This window comes from Zootoca vivipara, chromosome 12 (assembly GCF_963506605.1).
Source record: "Zootoca vivipara chromosome 12, rZooViv1.1, whole genome shotgun sequence".
Taxonomy (NCBI): domain Eukaryota; kingdom Metazoa; phylum Chordata; class Lepidosauria; order Squamata; family Lacertidae; genus Zootoca; species Zootoca vivipara.
Window position 1 is genome coordinate 11,099,117 of NC_083287.1, and position 21,684 is coordinate 11,120,800.

The 21,684-nt window shown below is 43.5% G+C and overlaps 2 protein-coding genes across 12 annotated transcripts in view; one reads left to right on the forward strand and one right to left on the reverse strand.

Moving 5' to 3' along the window:
* TRAK1 (trafficking kinesin protein 1) overlaps positions 1-652 on the reverse strand; it is a 122,496-nt gene extending 121,844 nt beyond the window's left edge. For 3 of the 9 annotated variants that reach the window (XM_035130180.2, XM_060280625.1, XM_035130181.2), the window contains exon 1: positions 23-647. The gene's annotated coding sequence lies outside the window, so the exon portion shown is untranslated. Of the gene's footprint in view, positions 1-22 lie in introns of all 9 variants that reach the window. The other 6 variants (XM_060280622.1, XM_060280623.1, XM_035130179.2 and 3 more) reach the window with 4 other exon arrangements.
* Positions 653-7,478: 6,826 nt separating this feature from the next.
* Positions 7,479-21,684, forward strand: part of ULK4 (unc-51 like kinase 4) — a 160,054-nt gene continuing 145,848 nt past the window's right edge. Inside the window, exons 1-13 of one of the 3 annotated variants that reach the window (XM_035128823.2) lie at positions 7,479-7,577; positions 8,420-8,565; positions 14,087-14,186; positions 14,749-14,888; positions 14,967-15,126; positions 16,178-16,279; positions 17,505-17,588; positions 17,778-17,853; positions 17,988-18,083; positions 18,495-18,616; positions 19,637-19,706; positions 19,814-19,919; positions 21,222-21,326. In XM_035128823.2, coding sequence (XP_034984714.2) covers positions 8,428-8,565; positions 14,087-14,186; positions 14,749-14,888; positions 14,967-15,126; positions 16,178-16,279; positions 17,505-17,588; positions 17,778-17,853; positions 17,988-18,083; positions 18,495-18,616; positions 19,637-19,706; positions 19,814-19,919; positions 21,222-21,326 — 1,299 coding nt within the window. In that variant the 5' untranslated portion in view covers positions 7,479-7,577; positions 8,420-8,427. The other 2 variants (XM_035128825.2, XM_035128824.2) reach the window with 2 other exon arrangements.

Consider the following 21,684-nt stretch of genomic DNA (forward strand, 5'->3'; position numbering starts at 1 on the left):
GCGCCAAAGAGACGCCACTCACCCAGGCGCAGGCTCTCCAAAACGCGCGCCGTTCCTTGGTGGCGCGTCCGTTCCCGGGCGCTCGCTTCGGATTGTTTTCCGGGCTAGTGTAAACGGATCCCCCTCCGGGCGTGATGGATGGAGCGGCACATGAGCAGCAGGGCCGGCGATGGTGTTGTGACTACTTCCTACTTCCTCGCCCCGCTGCCGCCGAATCGCATTCAGGCTGAGCCAAGCGCGCGCGTGGAGACGGGCGATCCGGCCGCGAGGCGATCTAAAACGACACCTCCCCGGCTGCAAATGCCCCGCTTGGGCGGCATACAGCCAGCCGGCTCCACACGTGGGAGAGGCGAGAGAGAGAAAGAGAGAGAGAAAAGGCCGGTTGCCGCTGCTGTTGCTGCTCCCTTTTCCAGCCGGCGCTGTGTTGCGGGGGGCGCTGCTGCTCCCGGGATCGCTGGGTGCTACGTGCCGGGATCCCACGCCCTGAGGCTGGCGGAAAAAGCCGGGATCTTCAGCGCACACGTCCTCCGCTCTAGGGCCTCGCGACCTTTCCCAGCGGCGAATGAGCCTTTGCCCTTTTGGCTGCGGATCTCCGGCGGCGGCGGCGGCTGCTGCTGGCACACCTCGGCTTGGGAGAGGTGAGCGCGCCCAATGCTGGTTGCCGCCAGGGCTTTCTTTGCCGGCTGGGCGGGCCCTCGGCTGGGTTCCTTAAGCTCAGGCCCTCCTCCCCGCTTCTCCGGCTACACAGGATTACCTCATCGCCCAAGCCCCGCTTGCTGGGGAGGCAGCAGCGGCCGGGTGCCTGAAGTTTCCAAGCAACGGACTCCGGATAACAACCCACGGCAGCTGATCCCACTCCCTGCATCAGGAGAACTCCGCCAAACTTAAAAATAAAACGGCGACCTTCAGAAGAGCGTCCTTTTTTCTTTTTGCTGGTTCCAGAAGTTAACTTTTGGAACCCTTTTAAGTTTGGGCAAGCAAGCGTGGGAGGGTGGGCAAGTACAGTAAACGAGGGAAAGGTTTAATTAACATGTGTTAATTGGTTAATAAAAACATGTTTTTTTAAGTGACGGTGCTCCCCTTGCATGTCACAGCATTTTAAACTCATTCAAATTTGCATACCCCTGCCCCAAGTGACTAGGACACAAAGGCTGCAGTCCTAATGCAAGTTTTTAAAATTTATTAATTGCATTTATATATCGTTCTTCAGGCATTCTTCTGAAAGCAAGCCCCACATAATTTAATGGGACTTGCTTCTGAGTTAATACGCAGAGGATCAGTTTACCACTCACTCAGATACAAGGCTGAAGCTACCTTTGTTATTAAACGTGCCCCCAATATATCAGCAGCAGTAGTGACGTATGTAGAATGCATACTGCATAGACATACAAATTTAGGCCAGAGGTGATTTCCATTTCCCAGTTCAAAGGCAACTTATTAGGCAAAAGGACCAAGCTACAATCTCCAGCTCACTGGTTGCAAGTAGGAATTGACTTGTCCATTGAAGATTGTGATTCCATGCTTACCTGCAAGTAAGCTTAATGGAACACTGGCACTTACATCTGAGTAACTAGAATCAAGCTGGAAGTAAGGTGGATGTGCTCCCTTCATCACTTAGGCTCAAGTATGGGATCCATGTGACTGTTAGTTTGCCCATGTACTGCATGTTCCAAATCACTGTGTTATAGTACAAACATTCTCAAAGTAAGGCACTTTACCCTTGGGGTAAGTGGCAATTTACTAAAGAGGGAAAATGTAAACATCTTGATCCAAATGGAAATCTGGAAAACTAATGTTTTCAACGATGTTACAGATGACATAAGAGTAATACGGTAAAATACTCTTAAGGCTGGCACAAGCCCAGAAAAACTCAATGGGTTCAACTGAATTCTAAATCAGAACTGCTAAATTCTGCTGCAAGTTTCTGTTTAACAAAACCAACCTACATATTTTACTCATCGTCCACATCTACTGTAAAGAAACTGCATGGATCAGCATTCCTAGGATGTTGGTTTTCTGAAAAACCACAGAAGTTTACAAAGTTGTTGTTTTTTTGTTCACAAAAAATTATTATTATTATTATTATTATTATTATTATTATTATTATTATTATTTCTCTACTGCTGAAAATTGTAAAATGGGTGGATGTCAATCAGGAAAAATGGGTAAACAATACATTCTGAAGTATCCTAGTATACATTCTGTATAATTTGATCTGGGTAAGCTTATGTCACAAGAACAGACATGGCAGAGAGGCATGGCTCATATGTACATATGTTGTCAGAAGGAAATTTCTGCAACTAAATAACATTTGTGCAAAAAAACAATAACACAACCTCAAACCAATAAAAGCATATCCCATCTGCTTTACAGAGTATTCTTTTGTAGCTTAGACAATACAAACACCACTCAGTATAATGTTACGAGAGTGGAACTAGATCATCCCCATGGTCCTTTCCAACTCTACAATTCTACGATTCTATAATTTTACAGGCAGCGTTGGTTACATATACTTGTATAATTGAACTAGTCCTATTGATTACAAGAGGAGTAAAACCAAGATCCTAAATTCAGTACAAGGACACACTCCAACTTGACAATGCCCTTCTTAAAACCTGGCACTCAGAAATAGGCACAGCACTTCAGATGCAGTCTGACAAGAGCAGAATACAGTGGAGCTATTACCTCTTGTGACCTGGACACTATGCTTTGGTTAAAGTAACCTAAGACTGCATTAGCTTTCTTAGGCACTGCATTACACTGCTGCCTCATTCTGAGGTTCTAATCGACTTAAAACACCTAGACCTTTTTTCAGAGGTGTGGCTGCCCTTCCTGTCTTTGTGCCTCCAATTCTTCATCCCTAATTTCTCTGAATTTTATTTTGTTGCTTTTGTCTAGCATTCCAACCTCTCAAGATCATTTTGAATCTTTATTTGATCTTTTCGGGTGTTAGCTATCCTGCTCTGTGGCATCTGCAAATTTGGTAAGCATCCCCTCTGCTCTTTCATCCAAATAATTTATAAAGATGTTGAACAGTACAAGGCCTATGGCTAAGTTTTGTGGCACTCCACAGTGATGACTGGAGCTGAAGGGGGCAGGGAAGTGGCATATATACAGTAAAAAGGTAAAGGAAAGAACCCCTGACAGGTCCAGTCGTGAAGGATTCTGGGGGTGCCGCGGTCATCTTGCTTTACTGGCCGAGGGAGCCGTTTGTCCACAGACAGTTTTTCTGGGTCATGTGGCCAGCATAACTAAGCCGTTTCTGGAGAAACCAGAGCAGTGCATGGAAATGCCGTTTACCTTCCTGCCGGAGCGGTACCTATTTATCTAGTTGCACTTTGACATGCTTTCAAACTGCTAGGTTGGCAGGAACTGGGACCAAACAACGGGAGCTCACCCCGTTGCGAGGATTCAAACCGCCAACCTTCTGATCGGCAAGCCCAAGGCTCAGTGTTTTACACCGCAGCACCACCCGTGTCCCCTACAAACAAAAGGAAACTCCATTCTTCAACTGCAAGCATTCAAGAGAAGTAGGGCTGCTGACTAGGGAGGGAAACCTGGCCTGGTTGATGATGGCTTTTTCTCCCTCTGGGCTCATTGCCAGAATTGCATATGTTAAAGCTATGACTTCAGGAGTAAAGATAGATAAGTCATTGATTTTAGTCAGGGATGGGAAACCTGTGACCCTACAGTTGTTGAACTACAACTGCTAGCAGCACCAGCCAGCATGCCCAGCAGCTTCATATAGATGTTGAAAAGCATAGGGGAGAGGACAGAGCCCTGAGACACCACACAACTGAGTGCCCAGGGGTCCGAACACTCATCCCCCACCACTTTATGGAAATGGCCCAAGAGAAAGGAGCAGAGCCATTGCATGACAGTGGTCCCCAGCTTCCACCACCCCCACCCCCGACAGCCCAGAAGGATACCATGGTCAATGGTATCAAAAGCCACTGAGAGATCCAGCAGAACCAAGGAGCAGCTTTCACCTCTGTTCCCCCGCAACAACTTTTCTAGTCAAGTGAGGAAGTAATTGTCAAGCTGTGACTCTGAGGCCTACCTGAAAGCAGCCCAAGGCCCACTGGTGCATCCTGGACTCCTAGTCTACTGTCTAAGAAACACTGGTCTATAGGACTGTAGCCACCTTCTCCCTGCAGTTTGTAGGAGTCATATATTTAATGCCTGCACACACAAACAAATGGGCAAAGCAAAGGGGTGAGGGGAGGGAATGTAGATTTGTCATGTCTTAAGGCAGTCTTAAAAGTAAACCAAATTTCTTCCAGTTTTCATCCCCGTCATCTCACACTTATAGCTATCCACCTGGCTAATTTAACACTGTAATTGTTGATTATCCATCCTCATAACATTTTAAATCAAGTGCATTATAGCTATTGATAATGTTTTGTCACTATAAATACATAGCTAAAGACCAGTGTTAGAAACTGAGATATGAAAGCTAGGAGCTAAATGGGCCCTTAAATCTAGGTCATTGAGCACTACAATATCTAGGCGCACTTTTTATAGCAATAATACTAAGCTGAAAATGAACAAGCTGCAGCTAAAATATGTTCATTTTTCACATGGCTGAAACCTTTCCCTGCCCACTCCCCTAATATTCTTAAGAGGCATAGCTGCCAAGTTCTCCCTTTTTTAAAGGGAAATTCCATTATGCTGAATAGGCTTCCTCGCGAGAAAAGGGAAAACTTGGCACTATGTTAAGAGGACCTCTTCTCCAGTCTTCAGAGAGTAGCTGGAAGTGGGGAGGCAGAAAAAGGTCCTCCTTTCCTTCCACTCTGCAATTTTAATCTAAAATCTTAGGCACAGTACTGTGCCCAGAGCTCAGAGACTGCTTGCGCTAATGAAGTTCTGTCACAAAATGTGCCTAGAACAATGGGAGTTTCGAACACTGCTAAAGACATGATTTTTAGATGAGGATAAAGTGGCAGAGAAGGAAAACAATCCTGAGCAAGCAAAACTTTTGCTTCACCAGTCAAGCAGGTGCCCTCTGGCAGAGGATTTTTATTGGTCCACATTAGATTTCTGAGATTATTGCTTCCATGTGTCCCAAGCCACAGCTTTTTGTACTCAGCAGCATGCTGCATGCAGATAACTGCATGAAAGGATCTCTACATCATGTTCATCTGTGGCATATGCTAAATGGGGGAATTCAGCAGGTGAATATTATCCTATCCTTCCATGGGAGGAGAAAATTAAATTGTTAACCCCCACCCTTAGATGGTTGAAGATACACCATCCAAACAAAGACTTAAAAAGCATGGTAACCCTAGGACCATAACACTTATATCTCGATGCTATGCTAACCTGCTGCTCTCAAGTGCAGAGGAAGGTTCAACTACAGTCTAATTAGTTTCTATTATGTGCCCTGGGATAGGGTCTGATAGGGTCTGATCTTGTGCTTTGCACCAAGCAGATGATTATTATAGACTCTGAACCTGATATGTCTCACTCTGCATCACTTTCTCCTTCATAAGCCAGCATGGGTTGAAAAAAAGGAAGAGTTTGTGACAGTTTGTAAATGACTACATAAAGTTTAACTAACGACGGCTGAGACCAGTGTTTCCCAACCTTGTGCCTCCAGCTGCTTTCGGACTACAATTCCCATCATTCCTGACCACTGGTCTTGCTAGCTAGGGATGATGGGAATTGTAGTCTCAAAACATCTGGAGGCACAAGGTTGGGAAACACTGGCTGAGACAATATGGCACCACTTTGGTTCCTTTTGGTATCTGTCTCGTTCAACCTATTAAAACTAGGCTTGGAACAGTAGGGAGAAGAGGATGAGCACACAGAAGGGGAGGAGTTGCTTGTCAATGAGTTTTCTGGGAAGGAGAAGCAGGAAGTGGGAGATAACTCAATGCAGGGGGCTGAAGGGCAGACACCATGAAGGCTGGTTGGAGACAAGCTGGGGCAGAGGCACAGAGATGGCGCTTAGAAAGCCTCTGAAGGATAAGCCCTTCTGGAGACGCGGATGCTGTAAACTCTGTGCTCCCTCCATCTGCACCAGGTTGAAGTGGGACACAGGTGGCGCTGTGGCATAAACCAATGAGCCTCTTGGGCTTGCTGATTGGAAGGTTGGTGATTCGAATCCCTGTGACGGGTGAGCTCCCATTGCTCTGTCCTACCTCCTGCCAACCTAGCACTTCGAAAGCAAGCCAGTGCAAGTAGATAAATAGGTACTGCTGTGGCGGGAAGGTAAGCGGTGTTTCCATGCACTCTGGTTCCGTCCAGGTGTTCTGTTGTGCCAGAAGCGGGTAAGTCATGTTGGCCACATGACCTGGAAAACTGTCTGTGGACAAATGCCGGCTCCCTTGGACTAAAAGCTGGACGAGCATGGCAACCCCATAGTTGTCTTTGACAGGACTTAGCCGTCCAGGGGGCCTTTACCTTTTTTTTTACCTTTTGCACCAGGTTGTAAGTATGTGTTAATAAGCCATATTTCTGAAAGACACAGCAGTCTCCGCCATGCCTTGAATGAAACACAAAGTCCCTGGAATCTTGCTACCATTCCGCAGAGCCTGGGGGGCGGGTGACCTTCGTCACCCTACTATAGTACCCAAAGAAGGAATGTCCCACATGCACCCCTGCATCTCCCTTGCAGGAAAACGTCACCACAGTAACAATAGGTACCTATCTGCTGCAGTCTCATACAAAAAGCAAAAAGGTTTTTCGCAGCACTCGAAATCGACTCCCCGAGGCTGCCGCCTCCTGCTGCCTAACGGTAGGGCCGGCCACACAGATTCTGGCGGGCGTTTCAACAGCGCTTGGGCGAAGGCCTTTCGCTCCGAAGCTGCCGCCCCTCGCGGTAGCAAGGCGAAGAAACGTGAACATGGGAGGATATTGGCAAAGGGGGCTTAACCGCGGCAGCCCTCTCGGAGGACGGGCCGGCAAGAAGGGCCAATGGCGAGGTAGAAGAGAACCTCGCGCTACTCTTTATTTGTTCCCTCATCTGCGGCTGGAAGGCCGCAGCTGGAGCGAGGGGTCCAATCCGTAAAATGCCAGGTTTCCATAGCAACAGAGGAGAACTCCGACTTGCGCAGGGCGGCGAACATCCGGGTACCCCTGATATGAGGGGGCGGATCTAACTCAAAGAGCGCGAGCCCAGGGTCGGTCTCTCTGCCCGCCCCCCCCCCGTCCAAACTCCACTCAGCTATGTGCCGATTGTTGTTTCCGGCGTCCTGTGCCGTATCTAAGATACTGAAGGGGTGGGTAGGACTAGTCCACACGATGGCCCAAAGGGGGGGAGAGAGAGGAGGAGAAGGCTCCAACCGCACCGTTTCCCAGAAAAACCAGTTGACTGACGGATGATTTTCTTATGGTAGAGTGTTACCCCAAACCTACGCGTTCCGCCGGGCGAGAACACCTGCTTTCCCTTCAGCTAGAAACGCCTCAGAGGCACCCCCCCCTGCGAAAATGGTGCGGCCTGCGGAGGGCGTGGTCTCTCGCGGATTTCAGTTAACGGTTTCAGCAGAAGCGGCTCTCTTGCGCCCCGCCCCGCGCGCGCTCCTTTTGTGTTCTGAGCGGGGCTCGCGCGTCCTCCTTCCCTCGGAGGAGAGCAGGTAGTCCGTCTTCTCTTCCTTTCGAAGCGTTGCGGGATGAGGCCGCGAGCGAGCTAGAGGCTCCGGCGCCGTGTCTTCCGCGCCCCTCAGCCCTTCCTTTCAGTGGGATATTATTATTATTATTATTATTATTATTATTATTATTATTTGCCCGCCCACACGGGCTCCTCTCCGTGTACCTCCGTGTACCTCATCTTATCGTGTACTTATCTTGCAAGAGCAGCTTCTTTCAAAAATATCTTGAACTCTTGAGATCCCTTTCTCTTTCCACATTTTTTAAATTTATGCAAGCTCTTAACATGTAACTATAATCTAATGTATAATTTGCACTGCTAATTAGTTAATTCCCCCTATTCCAGAAGAGAAATATGTTAGTAGGTTACCTGTATAAATAATCAACAATTAAAAATGGCTTTTATCCTAGTCCTTTATAAAGAAGGTACAGCTTATTCTTTGGTGTTATGTCACTTAGATTACGAGTTCTCAGGCTCTCCTCATGAACATTAAAGTCATCATATGTAAAATAATTGTGTTGCTCAGGCTCCCTTAGTTGTAGGTTGTTCTGCATGTCAGGGATGAGAAACTGGTGGTCCTCCAGAAGTTGGCTCAGCTACCTGAGGCGGATGAGAGTTGGACTCTAGGTACTTCTGGAGGGCCACAGGTTCTGATTCTCTAGTGTAACTTACTCTATTAAAGACTATGTAAAACTACATGCCTAATAACATTTTGTAAGTTATGTTATTCAAAAAACCAACGTGTTCATTCTTATATTAAATTTTATAGGAGTTTTCCTTTCATTTTAGGTTATAATTTTGTGGCTTTGATTTAATGTTTGTATACAGATTTTATTATGGAGAACTTTATTTTGTATGAAGAGATTGGAAGAGGAAGCAAAACGGTTGTATATAAAGGCAGAAGAAAAGGAACTATTAATTTTGTGGCTATTTTGTGCACTGAGAAATGCAAGAGAGCTGAACTAACAAACTGGGTAAGAACTACATTGATTATTTTAGAAAGAGATGTAAATGAAATTATTCAACATATTTTCAGATACAAATGTTGAAAAGGTCCACAATAATTTTGAACAAAATCCATGTTCCAAATTTGTTGTTGTTTAGTCATTTAGTCGTGTCCTACTCTTTGTGACCCCATGGACCCAGAGCACGCCAGGCACTCCTGTCTTGCACTGCCTCCCGCAGTTTGGTCACACTCATGTTGGTAGCTTCAAGAACACTCCAACCATCTCATCCTCTGTCGTCCCTTTCTCCTTGTGCCCCCAATCTTTCCCAACATGAGGGTCTTCTCCAGGGGGTCTTCTCTTCTCATGAGGTGGCTAAAGTATTGGAGCCTCAGCTTCAGGATCTGTCCTTCCAGTGAACACTCAGGGCTGATTTCCTTCAGAATGGATAGGTCTGATCTTCTTGCAGTCCATGGGACACTCAAGAGTCTCCTCCAGCACCATAATTCAAAAGCACCAATTCTTTGGCGATCAGCCTTCTTTATGGTCCAGCTCTCACTTCCATACATCACTACTGGGAAAACCATAGCTTTAACTATACGGACCTTTGTCGGCAAGGTGATGTCTCTGCTTTTTAAGATGCTGTCTAGGTTTGTCGTTGCTTTTCTTCCAAGAAGCAGGCGTCTATTAATTTCGTGACTGCTGTCACCATGTGCAGTGATCATGGAACCCAAGAAAGTAAAATCTCTCACTGCCTCCATTTCTTCCCCTTCTATTTGCCAGGAGGGGATGGGACCAGTGGCCATGATCTTAGGGGTTTTTTTTTATGTTGAGCTTCAGACCATATTTTGTGCTCTCCGCTTTCACCCTCATTAAAAGGTTCTTTAATTCCTCCTCACTTTTTGCCATCAAGGTTGTGTCATCAGCAAATCTGAGGTTGATATTTCTTCCGGCAATTTTAATTCTGGCTTGGGATTCATCCAGTTCAGCCTTTCGCATGATGAATTCTGCATATAAATTAAAAAAGCAGGGAAACAATATACAGCCTTGTCATACTCCTTTCCCAATTTTGAACCAATCAGTTATTCATATCCAGTTCTAACAGAACTTGCCATAGAGTGCTGTGGTCGACACAGCCAAATGCTTTTGCATAGTCAATGAAGCAAAAGTAGATGTTTTTCTGGAACTCTCTAGCTTTCTCCATAATCCAGCGCATGTTTGCTATTTGGTCTCTGGTTCCTCTGCCCCTTCGAAATCCAGCTTGCACTTCTGGGAGTTCTCGGTCCACATACTGCTTAAGCCTGCCTTGTAGAATTTTAAGCATAACTTGCTAGTGTGTAAAATGAGCGCAATTGTGCGGTAGTTGGAGCATTCTCTGGCACTGCCCTTCTTTGGAATTGGGATGTAGACTGATCTTCTCCAATCCTCTGGCCACTGCTGAGTTTTCCAAACTTGCTGGCATATTGAGTGTAGCACCTTAACAGCATCATCTTTTAAGAGAAATATGTAAAATAACCCAGCAAACATTAGAAATAACCCCAGAATTGGCCTTGCTAAACATCTTCCAAGACAATAATGCCCACCTGCATCACAAAGAACTCATAACCCACTTACTCTCAGCACCCAGAAACACCATAACCAGACACTGGAAAGACCTGTCAGAAGTAAACATGGACCCCCCCACCCCCACCCCACCCTCCCCCCATCTACCTCTCTTCCCCTTTTCTTCCCAAGAAAACCTTTAATTAAAAAAAAACAGCAGCATCTTTTAAAATTTTAAATAGTTTAGCTGGAATATCATCACTTCCACTGGCCTTGTTATTAGCAGTGCTTTCTAAGGCCCATTTGACTTCACTCTCCAAGATGTCTGGCTCATGGTCAGCAACCACACTACCTGGGGTGTACGAGACCTCCATATCTTTCTGGTATAATTCCTCTGTGTATTCTTGCCACCTCTTCTTGATGTCTTCTGCTTCTGTTAGGTCCTTTCCACTTTTGTCCTTTATTATGGTAATCTTTGTACAAAATGTTCCTTTTATATCTCCAATTTTCTTGAACAGATCTCTGGTTTTTCCCATTCTGTTGTTTTCCTCTATTTCTTTGCATTGCTCGTTTAAGAAGGCCCTCTTGTCTCTCCTTGCTCTTTTTTTGGAAATCCTCATTCAATTTCCTGTGTCTTTCACTATCTCCCTCGCATTTTGCTTGCCTTCTCTCCCCCAATATTTGTAAGGCCTCATTGGACAGCCACTTTGCTTTCTTGGATTTCCTTTTCATTGGGATGGTTTTCGTTGCTGCCTCCTGTATAATGTTACGAGCCTCCATCCATAGTTCTTCAGGCACTCTGTCTACAAATCTAAATCCTTAAACCTGTTCCTCACTTCCACTGTGTATTCATAAGGGATTTGATTTGCATTGTGCCTTACTGGCCCAGTGGTTTTTCCTACTTTCTTCCGTTTAAGCTGGAATTTTGCTATAAGAACCTGATTATCTGAGCTACAGTCAGCTCCAGGTCTTGTTTTTGCTGACTGTATAGAGCTTCTCCATCTTTGTGTGCAGAGAATATAATAAATCTGATTTTGATGCTGCCCATCTGGTGATGTCCATGTGTAGAGTCATCTCTTGTGTTGTTGGAAAAAAAGTGTTTGTGATGACCAGCTTGTTCTCTTGACAGAACTCTATTAGCCTTTGCCCTGCTTCGTTTTGAACTCCAAGGCCAAAGTTGCCAGTTGTTCCTTTTATCTCTTGACTCCCTACTCTAGCATTCCAACCCCCTATAATGAGAAGAACATCCTTCTTTGGTGTGATTTCTAGAAGGTGTTGTAAGTCTTCATAGAATTGGTCAATTTCACTTTCTTCAGCACCGGTAGTTGGTGCATAAACTTAGATTACTATGATGTTAAAAGGTCTGCCTTGGATTCGTATTGAGATCATTCTATCATTTTTGAGATTGCATTCCAGTACAGCTTTCGCCACTCTTTTGTTGACTATGAGGGCCATTCCATTTCTTTTACGGGATTCTTGCCCACAGTAGTAGATATGATGGTCACCTGAACTGAATTCACCCATTCCCGTCCATTTTAGTTCACTGATGCCCAGGATGTCAATATTCTTGCCGTCTCATTTTTGACCACATCCAGCTTACCAAGGTTCATGGTTCTTACATTCCAGGATCCTATGCAATATTTTCCTTTACAGCATTGGACTTTCCTTTCGCTTCCAGGCATATCTGCATCTGAGCGACCTTTCAGCTTTGGCCCAGCTACTTCATCAGCTCTGAATCTACTTGTACTTGTCCTCTGCTCTTCCTCAGTAGCATGTTGGACGCCTTCCGACCTGAGGGGCTCATCTTCCAGCATCATAACTTTTATATGCCTCTTGTCTTTGTCCATGGAGTTTTCTTGGCAGGGATACTGGGGTGGCTTGCCAGTTCCTGCTCTAGGTGGATCACGTTTAATCAAAACTCTCCACTATGACCTGTCCATCTTGGGTAGCCCTGCATGGCATAGTTCACGGGTGTCAAACACAAGGTCCGCGGGCCAAATCCAGCCCGCCAGACCTCGTCATGTGGCCCGCCGAGCGCCCCAGCCAGCGGGACCCAGAAGCAGGACCTTGCTGCTGAAGCGCCGCGCCGACAAAGAGCTGGGGCTCTTTCTTTCTTTCCCTCTCCTTCCTTCCTTCTTTATCTCTGTCTTCTCTCCATCTTTCTTTTTCTTTCCTTCTTTATTCCTTCTTTCCTACTCTTCTTTCTCTCACCTCTTTCCTTCCTCTCTCCCTCCTGCTCCCTCCTTCCTTCCTTCCTTCCTTCCTTCCTTCCTTCCTTCCTTCCTTCCTTCCCATCTTTCTTCCTCTCCCTCATTCTTTCTTTCCCTCTACTTCCTTCCTTCTTTCTCCCTTTCCGTCTTCTCTCCCTCTTTCTTTTTCTTTCCTTCTTTATTCCCTTCCTTATTTCCTACTCTTCTTTCTCTTCCCTCTTCCCTTCCTTCCTCTCTCCCTCCCACTCCCTCTTTTCTTTCTTTCTTTCTTCCTCCCTCCCCTCCCCTCCCTCTCCTCAGAAACATAGGATGCTGCTTTATACTTCTGGCCCTTAAACCCTGGAACCAGGAGAGCAGCTCCAGTGAGTCAACCTCAGCCAGTCCCTTTGGTGAAGGGTGGTGGCTCACTGGCAGAACATCTGTCCTGCATGCAGAAGGACCCCAGCATCTCCAGGTACTAGTAGCTCTGCAAAGGTCCTGCATGAAACCCTAGCGAGCCTCCACCACCCAGTGCAGTTACCAAAAATCATTTTTCAATAAATTGTACAATATCTACTTGCCATTATTCTGACTATGTTTCTGCTTTCAGAGCTAGTTATTACTTACATTATTACAAAAAAAAGTAATAATTGAATGCAGTGACAATAATTTATGATAATAAAGAGTGGACACATAGTCCTACAGATACAACCGGCCCTTTGAGGGTGACCAAACTGCTGATCCGGCCCCCGATGAATTTGAGTTTGACACCCCTGGCATAGCTCATAGCTGTGCTTTAAAGGGGTTATTTAACAGAATCTAGATACCAGTACTCCTTTTTCCTCTTAAATGTTGGGTGTGCTCAGATTGGATAATTATGGTGGGTACCCTGAGTGTTCATTGTATGCCATAGCTGCCAAGTTTTCCCTTTTCTCGCGAGGAAGCCTATTCAGCACAATGGAATTTCCCTTAAAAAAAGGGCGAACTTGGCAGCTATGTTGTATGCTTCATGATTGTTTCGTAAGAAATACCTTGCATTCTGGAAAAATAATTTGTGTAAATGCAACAACTGCTGGTGATTTTTATGAGGTAAAAAGTCATTACATAGATCTCTGGAGAATTCACTACAGCTGTAATTCAGATGTGCTGGAGAAAGATGCTGCTGCTGTATAGATCTATTACGATAGTGTGAAGAGAGCTTGGCACAAAAAGACAGCAATTTCCACAGGATTTTTGTGTGCCACAGTTTTGTCTGAAACTGATTTGGCAATTGCTTAATCAATACCTATTTTACTGAAAGGCTCTTGTCTTGGGCAGTTCTCTCTCTCTGGATTAACTCTGTTGGGGATGAGAAGCAAGAGTAATATATGGTATATATGGATGGATTTGGTTCCCTTTTCACCTTTGCTACAAAGACTAATCAGGTTTGATCATGAAGAGGCCCACAGGGCAATTTATGGTTTCAAAAAAATGTTTTTAATTTACTAATCTCAAACTTAAAAAAAAATAGCCATGGACCTTCAGTGTTTTATTCAATCCTTTTCTTTCTTGAAACTTCACAATCTGTAAACCATCAATTGCACCTTTTGTTTTGTACTTTTCTTGGAACATAATGAATCCACCCCAACATTTTTCACAAATGTATTAATCTGTTACCATCCTCTTGTGCCTTTCCCATGGGGACTGGAGGAATTCTAGCTGGCTTCATTGCTTTTTGCATACACATCTCTTGAATTCCGACTTCTAAAGGGCTACTGTTCCATTTTGTGCCTGTCCCATCCTCAGCCCGAACTCACTCATGTGTGGATAATCTGTTGCAGGTGCGCCTTACTCATGAAATTAGGCACAAGAACATAGTAACTTTTCATGAATGGTATGAAACAAGCAATCACCTCTGGCTTGTAGTGGAATTGTGCACAGGTAAGCAGCTGTTAAACACAGTGTTTTGTGACCGTGGTTTCCCAAGGGCCATCTAGAAAAGCCTTGAGGGATGGATTTGGTCCCTAGACTCCGCACCTCCATTTTACTAGGTCCAATCAAAAGTTCACAAGTGGGAAGCTACCACAGAAAAGGCCTGTTCTTATATTGCTGTCAGTGCAATCGGGCCAGGATTGGTGTTATATGCTCAAGCAGGCTTGCCCACGTATAATGTGTTGCAGTAATCTAACCTAGAGGTTACCAGAGCATAGACAACAGTAATTGGCAAAAAATAAAACTTACTCCATTGGCTCCGGTGCCCCACTTTTAAATGTACACTCCAGGTAAGACCAATTGTTCTTTCTACCTCCAGCGTCAGAGGCATTATAGCTCTGAATACTGCATGCTAGGACTCGCAGGTGGGCAGTGTAGATCAAAGGTTTTGTATGCCTATTTTGTCAGAAAAAAGCTTAAGGATAAAATTTTACATAGTACAACAGAGGTCAGTTAATTTGATTTTTTTTTAAAAAAACTTCATAGCAGAATATTCATAAATGCCTTACAGGTGGATCACTGGAAATGGTAATTACTCAAGATGAATGTCTACCTGAGGTGGTTGTGAGAGAATTTGGTGTTGATTTGGTTACTGGACTCCATCATATTCACAACCTCGGAATTCTCTTCTGTGACCTTACACCTGGGAAGGTAAGAGGGAATGATTTCTGAAAACAACTTAATATACATATATATATTCAAGAAATCACTAATTGATATGCCTTACAGATTCTCCTTGAAGGGCCTGGTACACTGAAGTTCAGTAACTTTTGCTTGGCTAAAGCGGAAGGTGAAAACTTGGAGGAATTTTTTGCTTTAATTGGAACTGAAGACGGAGGAGGTGATGGTGATGAAAACTCAAGACAAAATCTGAAGAACAGATTCAGAGGTACATTGCAATATGTTAGGACCAGTGGCGTTGCAACGTGGGGGCAGTGCGCTCCCGGTGCCACGTCTCTGGGGGTGACAAGGCAGTACCCCACCGTGGCATGTGTCGTACGTAGCGACGCCACACATGCGTGCTACGTAGCGACACCCCGCCCCTGGGTGCACATCATGTTTGCCGCTCCAGGTGCCTCAGCGGCTTCCTCCATCACTGGTAAGGACAACAGTAGCAAAAGACAGAGTGGTAATTAAAATTGTGTAATGGTTCTATTTTAAAAAACTTAAAATGGGGAACTAAATCTTACCCTGCCTTATTGAAAGCAGTGATTCTACATTTGATGGATAGGGCATCTGTGGCCCTCAATATGTTGCTACAGCTCCCATCATTCTTCACCATTGGTTGTGCTAATTAGTGTCACTAGTAACCTCTTAGGGGCGTTTCCTCAGTGCAAAGTCATACCAGGCAGTTACGTTTTCAAAGAGCAGAGTTGTGTGGCTGTCAGTTTCATCAGATAAATGCTGGGTGCCATATTACCCCAGTCTGTTGTAAGGTGCAGGGCTAGACAAAGTAGAGTGCACTCAGTCTTTGCGTTTACCCTTCTTCCTGCTTGCTTGTTCCTCTGTGATTATTGGAGCTGCTCTGGGTATGTTTACTGTACCCTATTGCATTAGCAAAGCCTTAGAAGAAAATCAGTCTGAAATTCCTTTGAGTATCCCAGAAATGAGTTTAAGATGAAAGCAGTAGTGGACACCAGGGTGGGACACCACCAGTCAGTTGTATCACTGCTGTTTATCAGGAGGTAGAAAGCGAGGGGTGAGGTTGGCATGGTGCAAATGGACTGGTGGGGCAAATCCAGCGCACCTGTTGCCAAGCTCCCCATGGCTTCATCTCTCCCCCTCTACCTCCCAGTAAGCAGTAACATTACCAACTGGAGATCAGATGAGTGATCCTACCCTGTAAGACCACCCGCTATTGGATAAAAATGTTGGTGACTTTTGAAAGGATGTTTATTACAAAATTAGAGCCAATCACTATTCATGACTTTATTTTGTAGGTACACTGTCATACATTGCTCCAGAAGTGATAGAAGGAAGTGACTTCTCTATAGCCAGTGATCTATGGGCATTGGGCTGTTTGTTATATGAAATGTTTTCAGGTATTATATTATTTATACTAACATGATTAGCATTACGTTACAGTGTTAATTAGTGTTATAAATGCTAATACTATTCAGGAACATGAAGATGGAGATGTTGTTCCATTTATGAACCTGTGTAGGTTCCTTTGCTATTAATAGAGCTGCGAACATCTAATTTGTCTAGTCATTAATACAGTTACTTAGTAGAATAAGCAGCGAGACATGTGGCAAGACATTGAAATGTACTTTCAGTGTAAAGATTATTGTGTCTAAGGAACTTAAATGTATGGAGAGGCAGGTAGAATTTAATCTCAGAATCAGACTAGGATAATCTCAGCCCTTGATTTTTTCCTTCAGTTAGGTTAAAGTTCTTGCTACGAACCTTCTCCATTATAAATATAATTTTAATGCTTTATTTCATATTCATGTAAATCACTTAGAAGATTAGACAGTTATTTTACAATCATGTGACTTATAAATTTTGTTCAGTGCATAAAAGTAAAATAAATAAAATGAACACTCAGATTAAATTTCAAATCATATCCCAAGTGACTGTTCAGCTACAGTCATCATAACCCACTTTGCTGGTTTATGGTTGTCTTCTGTGGACCATTGTTGTATGATAGTGAGGAGTGGCTGCCGCCGCCACAGCATTTCAGAGGGGGGATGGAAGAAGAAGATTAACTGACAATCTGTTAGGCCCTAACTGAAAGAGATGTGAATAATTTGTGATTTCATCTTCTGACATTAACTTTTTAGCTCTTTCCTCCCCCCAAAAAAGTTGTCTTCTGCCAGTAGGTCAGATAGTATAGGGTTTTTTTTGGTGGGTGGGTGTTTAAACTATGAGAATGGCACAGAGGAAAGATTCCCCCACCCTTCTTGCTTCTGCCCAGATCCCTTTCAGGCCTTCCTGTGGCTGCTTTTCCCCCCCGAAAGGCTTGGGATGTGATCTCAGATCTTCTGCATCTTGTTTAGTTTGGTTCCCCCCCCCCCTTATTGTATATCCTTTTATGAATTATAGGTGTAACTCAGTGTTTCTTGCGGTTAAGAGCCTTAAGCAAAACAGATTAAAAATGCTGTTTTTAGAAATCAATTGGTATAATGTTGCCAATTTTCTATTATTATTATGATGTTCTCTTAAATGGACTTGTAATAACTCTTGGCTGATGCAAATAAAATTATTACTTAATTGTTCTGATGCTTATTCATGTTTTACTGAAATCTTACCTACTTCTGTTTATAGGAAGACCCCCATTCTTCTCCGAAAGTGTTACTGGATTAGCAGAACAGATTTTACATGAAGATCCTTTCCCACCTACACAGCAAGGTATTGTTCCTTAGATAAATGATGGTGAAAATAATTTTATAAGTTTATAAAGTGGGACAAATGAGTGAATGATTCCATGCATTCCCTCCTTAAGAAGTTAATTCTTTTATGTTGCTGTTTTTAGATTTGGGTAGTTAGTAAAATTATATTTGTTCTAAAATAGAATACAGTAGTTTCATTATCTTACAGGATCAGCACCTCTAGAACCATCTTCAGACTTCCTTAACTTGCTTAATTCTTTACTTCAAAAGGATCCTCAGAAGAGGTAAAATTATTATTTGAAGATCTGGCTATTTATTAATGATACACACTGATTAAAAAAAATATCTAGAAGTTCGTGGAATTTAAATTGGTACTGTATGAGAGGATTGTATATGTATTTTCCTATTTTATTTAAAGATTGACTTGGGCCAAGCTGTTACAGCATCCTTTCTGGAAAGATGCTTTTATCCAAATTTCCAGTGACACGATCTCCAGCCAAGAAACAAGCTCCAGGTACAGTAGACTCAGTTTAAAATTAATTTGAAATTTTGATTTCTGTTGCTTGAATTCTGAGGCTGTATGCATGAGGCTAAAGATTTCTGACAATGTGGGTTCTGTCCCTTGAATGCTTTTGCCACAACATTGCTAGTTTTTATGTCACAAGATTCCCTGTTTTTGCTGCAACAGAATATGGCTTCACCATAGCCCTGTTTTTAGAGAGCTACTGTCCTGCAACCCTAGCATTGTAGCTGATATCCTTGGACAAGAAGAGTGGAACATAAATGAATTAAATAAAAAATTGCTTGTCTATATATAAATAAGTAAAAAGGTAATTTTGCAGTTGTTTAAGGATCTGACTGGAATAAAATGCAGAGAGATTTGCATTGCCTGCAAAGTACATTTCATTGTCAATTGTTTGAACAGCAGCAAAAAGGCTGGACTCCTTGAACCCGGAGAGTCTGAGGTTCAATTAGAGAGTAAAAACCTCCCAGACATTATGTTGCCAAGAACAGAAAACAATCAACTTAACAGATCTTTCAAGCTGGGTAAGATTGCACCTTCGTTTTATGTACTGGTTCAGGGATTGGGAACTGTTTTGGTTTCTTGAGCCAGATTCTTATCAAAATAGGCCTCATGGGCCAAATTTGACGGGTGGGTGGGGGCCACTTACCTGCTAGTCACTATTATGATAACACATGATTGACAGGTGTGTTGTCCTGCCCACCTGTTCCAGTCCTTTGTGCAGGGTCCTGTCGGGACCTGGGAAACCACTGCATAAGTGGCTTGTTAGCCCTATTGCTTGGCACTTCCCAAAGCAGCAAACATGGGGCTAGCAAAGAGATTCTTTTTCCATCTTTATGGGGCCTGGAGACAAGGAAGCTGGTATTCTACAGGCATCCACTGCATGCAAGTGAGGTCTATCTCACTGCTGATCTAAAAAGCAGGTTTCTTCCCTCTGCGTTTCGCAGATCAGCTGAGAAAATGGTTTTTTCCTCACACACTGATTAGCAGTTATTTCTGCCAGTGCAGGTTCATGGAGCCAACATGGAGGGCTGATGGAAAGCATGGGGGCAAGGAGAGAAAGAACAAAGGGATAAGAAGAGGGGGTGCAGAGTGAGAGATTCAAAAGCAACTGCAAGGAAATTACATTTGTTAGTCCTGATTGAACAATTGACAGGTGGATTTAGTTTATGGAAAATAGCTTTGCGGGCCACCATGTATCTTGTATCTTGGATCCCAAACGCCTTGCAAGTCTAACATTTTGGCTCCCGAACGCCACAAACCCGGAAGTGAGTGTTCCAGTTTGTGAGTGTTTTTTGGAACCCGAACATCCGACAGGGCTTCCACTGCTTCTGATTGGCTGCTGGAGCTCCCTGCAGCCAATTGGAAGCCGCGCCTTGGTTTCCGAACGTTTTGGAAATTCAAGCAGACTTCCGGAATGGATTCTGTTTGACTTCCGAGGTACCACTGTAATGTAAAACTGAGAACTAAAATGCATGCTTGAAACATTACAATTGTATACATTGTTCATGCTGGTAAATAGTTACAATGTTTTCTTTGTCAAGAAAATCCAGAAGAACTACGCCCTAAAAGTGCTGTTGATGGTGAATCAAATGAATCTATATTTCTTCTCAGGTACGACGACAGCACAACACTTTTAAATGAAGTTGTAGAAAATAGTTCGGATAATTTGCATTTAAGTATTCTGTTTTGTATACATATATGCGTATATTGTCTTTCAGTTCTCGTCCCACCCCTAGAACTACCACCACAGTGGAAATAAATAATGCTGCTGCTGTTCTAGCTACAAATTCAGCACACACAGCATCTCCAAGTTCTTCAGCAAAGGTGAGTGTAGTTTGAAGGAAACAGAAGCAAGAGACTGAATTCACATGACTGCTATAGAAAAACAGAACAGGAAGAGCTTCCAAATCACAACTAGGAAAAAGTTGCATTAATGAAGCCAAGGGATGGTGATAAAATAATTGACAATGTCAGAAGAGGCACACAGATAGAGAAGAGTGAGGATAATGATGAGGCCCTTATAATTAACTAGAAAACAGCAATTGGTAATTCCTGTTAAAACTAGTTTTGGTGGAATACATTAAACAGAAACTAGTGATCGATATTATCAGAGAGCTGAAGGCAAAGAAGCAGTATTACAGCCCAATCTTAGTCATTTGTGCAGAAGGAAATCTAATTTATTTCAGAGGGGCTTATTTCTAACTATAAATGTTTAGGATTCTGTAATGGATGCAGTAGGTGAGCTCCTGTCGCCTTGTCCCGGCTTCTGCCAATTTAGCAGTTCGAAAGCATACCAGCGCAAGTAGATAAATAGGTACTGCTATGGCAGGAAGGTAAATGGTGTTTCCATGCACTCTGGCCTCCGTCAAGGTGTCCCATTGCACCAGAAGCGGTTTAGTCATGCTGGTCACATGACCTGGAAAGCTGTCTGTGGACAAACACTGGCTCAGCCAGAAAGCAGAGACGAGTGCTGCACCCCATAGTCTAATTCGACTGGACATAACTGTCCAGGGGTCCTTTACACTTTTTACTTTTAGTATAAAGGTTGCACCCTCAATAAGCTCTAAAGTAGAAGATAAATAGGCACGAAGAAAACAGGAAGTATATTTGTTCCAGCCTGAAAACTATGTTATATGATGAAAAAGAGAGAATGTAAAAAAGAGAAGGGAACAATGAGGGGTTACAAAACAGAAGGAGGTGGAGTAAAGTGTGGGAAAAATGAAGCCGTTGAATGAAACAAGAATACAGAAGGATCAGAATATATTTACAGTGGAATATATCTGAGTGATCTTTTTCTTTTTTACATAACGAGCAAATTATTGCATAAAATTATGATAGTGTTCTTGTACATCAGGAAATGGTGGGAAAAATTACAGCTGTTTAATTGATAGGCCCTAATGTACTTTTCTAGATAATGGGGTGCATTACTTTCACACATATCTCAAGAATCAATATTGTCACTCCAGGAAACCAATGAATTAATTCTGCTGCCTGCATTAATATCTTTTGGAGTTGACAAGGAAGCCTTCTGGCGCCTTTTGATAATAAATGCAGGAGTTGCACAATGTTTGCTGTGTTTAAAATATATGTTATTGTAAATACTACTACTATTTGCTTATATTCTAGGATAAAAACATATGCTGCAGCCAGCAGGATATAGAGTCCAAAGTGAAAGAGCTTATCTTCTTGGAGTCTGACCTTATTGTCACCTCTGTAATTGATAATCCAAAGGTACTATTAGAACTTGCCATACATTACTTTTTCAAATAATACGTTCAGGGATTTATAATGTTTTTTGTTATCTGTTGCACTAGTTCAGTCAGTAGAGCGTGAGACTCTTAATATCGGGGTTGTGAATTGAACCCTACGTTGGGCAAAAGGTTTCCGCATTGCAGGGGGTTGGACTAGATGACCCTCTTGGTCCCTTCCAAATCTACAATTTTATGATTCTACAGCAGGGGTAGGCAACCTAAGGCCCGTGGGCCGGATGCGGCCCAATCGCCTTCTCAATCTGGCCCATGGACGGTCCAGGAATCAGCGTGTTTTTACATGAGTAGAATGTGTCCTTTTATTTAAAATGCATCTCTGG